The 8,357-nt window shown below is 46.6% G+C and overlaps 1 protein-coding gene across 1 annotated transcript; it reads left to right on the forward strand.

The window, feature by feature from the left end:
• Positions 1-570: 570 nt before the first annotated feature.
• On the forward strand, positions 571-1,503 carry LOC310920702 (olfactory receptor 14A16-like; the record flags this gene model as incomplete). The annotated part of the gene is made up of 1 exon (XM_083880763.1): positions 571-1,503. The coding sequence occupies one exon, from the start codon at positions 571-573 to the stop codon at positions 1,501-1,503; it is 933 nt and encodes a 310-aa protein (XP_083736889.1).
• Positions 1,504-8,357: the final 6,854 nt, after the last annotated feature.

Genomic DNA, 8,357 nt, shown 5'->3' on the forward strand with positions numbered 1-8,357 from the left:
AGTGGCCTGTGCTGGGAGGGGTGTGCAGGGCAGAGCTGAGCCCCCAGGGCTGGGCTGGGCTCTGGGAGCACTGGCAGGGACAAGGCTTGGATAGAGAGAAACAACTCCCTGTAGGCACATTTCCAGGCAGCAGAGAGCCAGATCAATGTTGCTATTTGTTTTTGTCCAGATGCATAGAGGAAAAGAAGGGTTTAGAGAAATTAACTTTGGACCCTTCAAAAAGACTACTTTTTTTCAAGAAATTTTTTATCTTGTTCACCTTGAAATAGAGGGAGGTGTAAAAAGCAAAGGGGACCTGTGTGAAACTAAATTTCTGACTGCACTGGGGTACAGGGAGCTCTGTTTTCCCTTTGGGCTACTCAGTTTTCACGCTAAGAGCAGTGATTAAGATGAAGTAATAATTCAGCAGGAGCAGAAACCCAAAGTGAATAAAGTTTAACAAAGTTCCCTCAAGCAAACAGAAGTCATTTTTCGGGGATTCCAAATACAATATAAAGGATTGACTAAAACAATATGGTCCCAGCTTGTCAATGTCTTCTTTCAACAGCCCACCATGCTCAGAGTGAAGAAATGTCCAACAGCAGCTCCATCAGCCACTTCCTCCTGCTGGCATTGGCAGACACGCGGCAGCTGCAGCTCCTGCACTTCTGCCTCTTCCTGGGCATCTCCCTGGCTGCCCTCCTGGGCAACGGCCTCGTCATCAGTGCCGTGGCCTCCAGCCACCACCTGCACAGCCCCATGTTCTTCTTCCTGCTCCACCTGGCCCTCACTGACCTGGGCTCCATCCTCATCACTGTCCCCAAAGCCATGCACAATTCCCTCTGGGACACCAGGAATATCTCCTACACAGGATGTGCTGCACAGGTTTTTCTGATTTTCTTCTTCCTGGGGTCAGAGTATTTCCTGCTGATCATCATGTGCTACGACCGCTACGTGTCCATCTGCAAACCCCTGCACTACGAGACCCTCCTGGGCAGCAGAGCTTGTGCCCACATGGCAGCAGCTGCCTGGGCCAGTGGCTTTCTCAATGCTCTGCTGCACACAGTCAATACATTTTCCCTGCCCCTGTGCCATGGCAATGCCCTGGGCCAGTTCTTCTGTGAAATCCCACACATCCTCAAGCTTTCCTGCTCCAAATCCTACCTCAGGGAACTTGGGCTTCTTGCTGTTAGTATCTGTTTAGCTTTTTGCTGTTTTGTGTTCATTGTTTTCTCCTATGTGCAGATCTTCAGGGCTGTGCTGAGGATCCCCTCTGAGCAGGGACAGCACAAAGCCTTTTCCACCTGCCTCCCTCACCTGGCCGTTGTGTCCCTGTTTGTCAGCACTATCATATTTGCCTACCTGAAGCCCCCCTCCATCTCCTCCCCATCCCTGGATATGGCCCTGTCAGTTTTGTACTCGGTGGTGCCTCCAGCCCTGAACCCCCTGATCTACAGCCTGAGGAACCAGGAGCTCAAGGCTGCAGTGTGGAAACTGATCACTGGACAACTGCAGAAACGCTAAACTGCTGGCCAGTTTCTGCAAATCATTTGAAATAAAAATCATCTTTGATATCACTTGTTGCTTTGGTTGTCGGGGTTTTTCTTTTTTTCCATTTTCACTGATGTTCACAAAGCAACGACATTTCTTGTGCCCTTTCTTGTTTGTTTCTGTCCACCTTTGCTGTTGCCCCAGTCTGCGTCAATGAGGGGCTGGGATCTCAGTAGTTTTAAATGAAATAAAGGATCTCCCAGTAAGGTTTTCAACAGAGATTCTCCTTTTGTTACCTTCTCTTGTGCTTCAGCAGCAATGTCTGTGTGCAGAGCTGGGGGCAGATCAGGGCTGGCACAGCAGCTGTGCCCAGCACCAGCAGCCCTTGGTGTTGCCAGTGCTGCTCCCGTGGCCCTGCCCTGCTGCCCTCCTGGCCCTGGTGTTGCTGTAGGGCCTGAGGGCTCTTGGGGCCGGGCACAGGGCTGGGGGTGGCAGTGCCGGGGCTGCAGCAGGGACAGGCCATGGGCACTGCTGGGGCAGCGCTGACGCCTCAGGGCAGGGCCTGGGGGCTCCAGGCTCCTTGCCCAGGCTCTCTCCAGAACACGTCCAGGCCAAGGCTCAGCACAGAAAAGCCCCGTGAGCAGCCCCAGGGTGGCCGTGGGCAGGCTGGGGACAAACAGCAGGGCTGGGGCTATGCAAGGGCCCTGGGGAAGACGGGAAGGAGCAGCAGAGCAGGGGCTGATCCATCCCCACTGCACTGGACACCCCAGGGCAGCACCCCAGAGTGTCCTCATGCACCTGCCAACAACATCCCCCCTCTGTAGCCCTGGCCTCTCCCCCAGCTCACACAGGTGCCACATCCTTGCAGGCACAGACAGGGCAGCACTGGCTTAGGAGCCCCTGTTTGCACTGCGCAGAGCAGGCCTGAGCAGCCCCATGGTGTTGGTGTGAGGAGATGAACCTGAGGGAGCAGAAATGCCATCAGCTCCTGGGGCCAGGAAGGGCTGGGGGACAGGAGGGAAACCACTCAGGTTTGTCGTGGCCTCTGGATTCAGCCAGAAAGTTTGTTCCCATGAGCTGTGAGTTTCCTGTCTCACTGCAGATGTTGTTGTTCAGAGCCAGGGCTGCCTGGCAACCACCCCCAAACTGCACTGAGCGTTTCCTTTATTTCACCTTTCCTTTCTTTTTTCTTTCCTGGTTCAGATTTCTTCCTACTGCCCATTGTTGTCCCCTCCCCTGGAAACAGCCTACCTCTGTTATCTCTTTTCTCTCTGGCCCCACTCCCCACTTCAGTTCCTGAATTGGCACCATGGGAACATCCCTTGGGGATCTGGATCATCCTACAAGTGCTTTAGGAATTGTCTGCAGTGTCCTGCAGTGCCTTGAGTTAAGAATTTAAAGAGTTAAGATTTTAGCTAAGGGATAGAAGCCATTTGTATTGATTAGGGTTTAAGTTAGAAGAGTAGAGATGAAGTGGAAGAGTTAATAATTATTAGATGCTTAAGCTAGAGCATAGCTAATATATTACTTGCTGCTTTTAGTTGTGTTTGTAGAAGGAAATATGATAGATGGACCATTGTGATAGTGAAAGAAACCATGAGTGCACCTGGACACAGAGACTATTTGAACCAAGCAAGAGAGCTTGGACTATGCCCAAAAGGTCATGTAGCCTGCCCACAAGATGAAGGTACAAAGGTCACTGTGAGGAAGACGTCTCTGACTTCATATTTCAAGACCACTGAGCTATTTCAAAGACCACCTACCCACTTTGAGAGAAGAATTGTGCAGGTGTAAAGGACTTTGGCCTCATTTTAATATGAAGAGGGGATAGGCAGTGCTGGGATTATGCATATGTATAGACATTTTGAGTAATTGAATGAACATGTAAGACTTTCGTAAATAAATAGAGGGTTAGAGTTTTGTGATTGGTGTGCAGGCCTTTGGGAGGCTACTCCCGTGCCATCCAACATTGAATAAAGCACACAACTTTCTAACTTTAACTTGTTAGAGAGTCTTTTGTCTGTGATCTTATCGATTTTATGCAAATCAATTTGCGACAGCAGCAGGACTGGGTTCTGTTCAGCTGTGAGAGCAGTTTGGGTCATGGACCGCTGGGGGGATATCTCTCCAGGGATATCCTATTTCCAGGGATCTCCGTGGAGAGAGGGTTCCGCTCCCCAGCTGTTCATCCAGGGACAGACAAGGACTGCCAGAATTCCAGACAAAACAGTAAGTTTAAAAATTGAAAATTGTGGCCTGTAAGGTGTACCTGTGGCCAGGAGGCTGTTGGTAGGTCATGGGAGATGTCCCACACTCAGCTCAAGCCTATGCAGTCTGCTTGCAAGTTACAGTGGGATTTGATTGCCAGCAGAGGGATTTGTTGAGTTGTAGAGGGCTCACTAGGGGTTCAGGGCAAGTTTGCTAACATTTTGGGATATTAGGTGCAAACTTCAGAGGAATCGGGGGCCAATGGGGACGGAATTTGGAGATTTTGCTAGATGAGGATTGGAGAGTTTTTAGCCATCGAGAGGAAGGAAACAAACAAGGGATGAGAAAATTGGTAGCAGTAGTAAGGGAAGAAGAAATAGCGAGACTTGGACAAGGACCACCAAAGCAAGAACCACCACGGCTAGGGAAAGACCAGTGTGCATTTTGTAAGAAAACTGAACACTGGAAAAAACCAGTGCCCAGAATGGAGAAAGGTTGATGATCAAAGAAGAGGAGACTGAAAAGGGGAGGGGGTTAGGGTTAGGGTTTCTCATGTCAAAGAAGGCTGAGGACGACCGGAGGATCTTACCCTTGGGCACCCTCTGTTTATAATCAAGCTAGGGAACACAGAAAAGGAAATGAAATTTTTGGTTGACACAGGGGCAACATACTCAGTGTTAAAGCTTTAACACCTGTAAGAGATGACTGTGTTATGATAAAGGCGGCAACTGGCCAATCTGAAAGAGCATATTTTTGTAGACCGCTGAAATATAAACTTGGAAAACAACGGGGAATTCATAGGTTTTTATAAGTTCCCAACACCCCATTAGCACTTTTGAGTAGAGATTTATTGGAGCAACTAAAAGCAAAGATAATATTCAGAAACGTAGAGATTATTGTGGAGGTAAAGGATCAAAAATACGTGGAATTGTTAACCTAATGTCAGTAGCCAATGAGACCAAAGCTGAAAGTGAAAAAGAGAAAAACAGGAAAGTAATGGATCAGGTATTTCCTGGGGTATGGGCCTCTAATGTACTAGGGAGGGCAAAGAATGCACCTTCAGTGCAAATTAAACTTAAAGAAGGAAAACAACCAGTTAGAGTTAAACAGTATCTCTTTAAAAAAGGAAGCTAGGGAAGAGATTAGCTTAGTAATATGAAACCTTTTGCAGATAGGGCTATATAAAAGGGTGTCAGTCTGATTTTAATACTCCTATTTTACCTGTTAAAAAGCCTGATGGGTCATACCAAGTAGTCCAGGATTTGTGGGCTGTTAATAAGGTAATTGAGAATTTACATCCAGTGGTTGCCAACCTCTACACATTTTTAACCCATTTAACACCTGAACTAATTTGGCTTACCATTTCAGATTTGAAGGATGTTTTCTTTGCCTTCCTCTGCATGAAGCCAACCAGAGAATATTTTTGCATTTGATTGGGAAAGGCCCAAGAGTAGGTGCAAAACCCAGCTCCCATGGACAGTTTTACCCCAAGGATTAAAACACTCTCCCACAATATTTGGAGAACAACTTGCAAAAGATTTGGAATCCTGAGAAGTCCCATCAGTAGGACAGATGTTGCAGTATGGGGACGACCTCCTGATAGCTACTCAAACCCAAGAGACGTGTGTGGATTGGATGGTAAGCCTCCTAAACTTTTTGGGTCTACAAGGGTATCAAGTATCCCACAAGGAAGCTCAGATAGTGAAGCAAACAGTTTTCTACCTGGGCTACGAGGTCAGTGCTGGACAAAGAACCTCAGGGCAGGACCCAAAGGCAGCAATATGCCAGGGCCCAAAACCCCAGACAGTAAAGGAACTGAGAAGCTTTTAGGCCATGACATACACTGTGGATTTTGGGCTGGTGTAGATTGTGGATTTAAAATTATGGGCTGCTAGTAAAACCTCCTATGCCTTGGATACACAAGGAAACAGAGACCTGCAATGGACAAAAGAAGTAACATGAGCCTTCGACCAACTAAAGATGGCCCTCATGTCAGCTCCAGCCCTGGGACTTCTAGACATGACTAAACCATTCTTTCTATTTTCTCATGAAAAGCAGGGGATTGCTTTGGGAATACTGGCACAAGACCTGGGCCCATATCACAGGGCAGTCACCTACTTTTCCAAGCAGCTGGATGCAGCAGCCAAGATATGGCCAGGGTGCCTCAGAGCCACTGCTGCAGTGGTGATGAACATTTAGGAAGCACACAAATTCACCCTAGGCCAGAAGATGACTGTGCTGGTGTCCCACACAGTGTCTGCAGTGCTGCAGGTAATAGGCAGACACTGGCTTTGCCCACAGAGATTCCTGAAATCCAAAGCCATAAAGGTAAAGCAAGATGATGTAGAAATTCTGGTAACTAATCTTGTGAACCCAGCTGCCTTTGTCAGTGGGGATATGGGAGAACCAGTGATCCATGATTGCCTGGAGACCATGGAAGCCACCTACTGCAGTCACCCAGATCTGAAGGACACCCCTCTCAAGGACACTGAGACCTGGTTCACTGATGGAAGCAGCTGTGTGATCAGTGGAAAAAGACATGCTGGGTATGCAGTTAACACGAGCAGAGAAGTGAGAGAGTCTGGAGCATTACCAACCAACACCTCTGCACAGAAGGCTGAAATAATTGCCTTAACCTTGGATTTAGAACTGGCAAAAGGAAAGAAAATCAGTATTTATACAGACTCAAGGTATGCATTTGGGGTGGTTCATGCTCATGAAGTTTCTGGAAAGAAGGAAGGCTGTTGAACTCACAAGAAAAATGTCTTAAAAATTTGCAGGAGATAATAAAACTACTGGAGGCAGTCCAGGTACCTGACAAAGTAGCCATCATGCACATCAAGGAAATGAGCTGGCAGACAGGAAAAGAAGCAGCTAAAGGTGAGATAACTATTGAGACAGTTGAGGCAGCCTTAATTCCAGATGGACAAATTTCTATTGAATGTAAGCCAAGCTACAACAAAAAGGAGTAGAGGCTAATTGAGAAAGAAAATGGAAGTTATAACCAAGAAGGGTGGACTATCCTAGATGAAGGGAAAGGCAGGCTTATGATTCCTTCATACATGCTATGGTCATTGGTGAAAGAGGAACATGAGAAAACACATTGGGGAATAGATGCTCTGTATAACTATTTGAAGGACAGAATCATAGCCAGAAACTTGGAAAGTACAGTAATTCAAGTGACTCATCAATCTAGCCTTTTGTAGCCTTTGCCTCCAAACGAATCCCAAAAACATTCCTAAACCAAAGCTTGGACAAACTGGGAAAGGTTATTGGTCTGGGCAGCAATGGCAAATTGATTTTTCAGAACTACCCAGGAGGGGAGGGTATTGATACTTATTGGTGTTAACAGATACCTCTTCAGGGTGGCCAGAAGCTTTCCCTGCCAGAGCTGCCAAAGCACAAGAAGTAACCAAAGCTTTGTTACAGGAAATCATACTGTGTTTTGGAGTCCCAGCCACAATATCTTCAGAGAGGGGGCCACATTTTATTTCAAAACTTGTGATGCAATTTAGCTGCCACCTAGGCATAGACTGGGAACTTCATACCCCGTATCATCCTCAGGCAAGTGGCCAGGTGGAGAATATGAACCATTTTATTAAGCAGCAATTGATAACATTGGGACTCAAGCCTTGTCCTCAAGCTCTTCCAGTAGCATTATTCTGAATTCGGACCAAGCCAAGGACAAAAGAAAAATTAAGTTCTTTTGAAATATTGTGTGGAAGACCATATGGGGTCCAAGAAGGAACAACACCTTCACAAATAGGGGAAGAGACCCTACACAGGTATATGGTGGCCCTAAACAAACAACTTAGAGAAATTAAGAAGCATGGGGCTGGGGCTCAAAGCAGAAATCTAGATAGGCCAGTACATAACATACAGCCTGGGGATTATGTATATGTTATTTCATTTGCAGAAAAGACTCTGGAACCCCAGTGGGAAGGACCATTCCAGGTGTTCCTCACCACCTTTACTGTAATCAAGATCAGAGAACAAAACACCTGGATTCATCACACTCAAGTGAAGAAGGCTCCTGAAGGAATCTGGAGAGCCACACTGGGTGACAATGAACTAAAAGTGAATTTTATTCAGGAAAGTGAATAGTGTGTGAGTAAAAGGTTAGAATAGCTCAATAACTTTTGAAGAATAGAAGGATTTTTAGTTGTTATGGAAAATCAAACAGACATAGTTTGGAGAATTGTGGCTTTTGCAACCATTGCTATAGCCACAGCTGGAGTTTAAGCAACACCATGCACATCTAATATTGTCTAAAGTTGTCTTGATTTGAAAGACACATATCTGCTTAGGAGGGGCAGGGCCTCCCTTCCAATTATTATAATTTAGAAAATTAAAGGGGGGTTTAGGAAGAGGTATTGGAAGAGGAATAACAGTCCTTTACATCAAGTATGTATAACAAGCAAACAAACAACAACTACAGCATTAATAATAACAGAACCAGGAACCTCAAGGGGCTTTGTCTCACAGAGCCTGGGACAGTCCAATCTCTTGTGATTCTGAGACTACCAAGCTGGAAAGGTGGAAAATCCCAGGTTGGTGGATGAAATCAAAAGCTCCGTGGTGGTAGCTGGAATGGCAGGGATATCCCAGCAGGGCAGTGTGGGGCCACAGAATAGCAAAAACCTCAAAGCAGTGCCAAAGAAATGGTGACAGTGGGACAG

Source organism: Zosterops lateralis (genome assembly GCF_965231275.1).
Source record: "Zosterops lateralis genome assembly, chromosome: 31".
Classification (NCBI taxonomy): Eukaryota; Metazoa; Chordata; class Aves; order Passeriformes; family Zosteropidae; genus Zosterops; species Zosterops lateralis.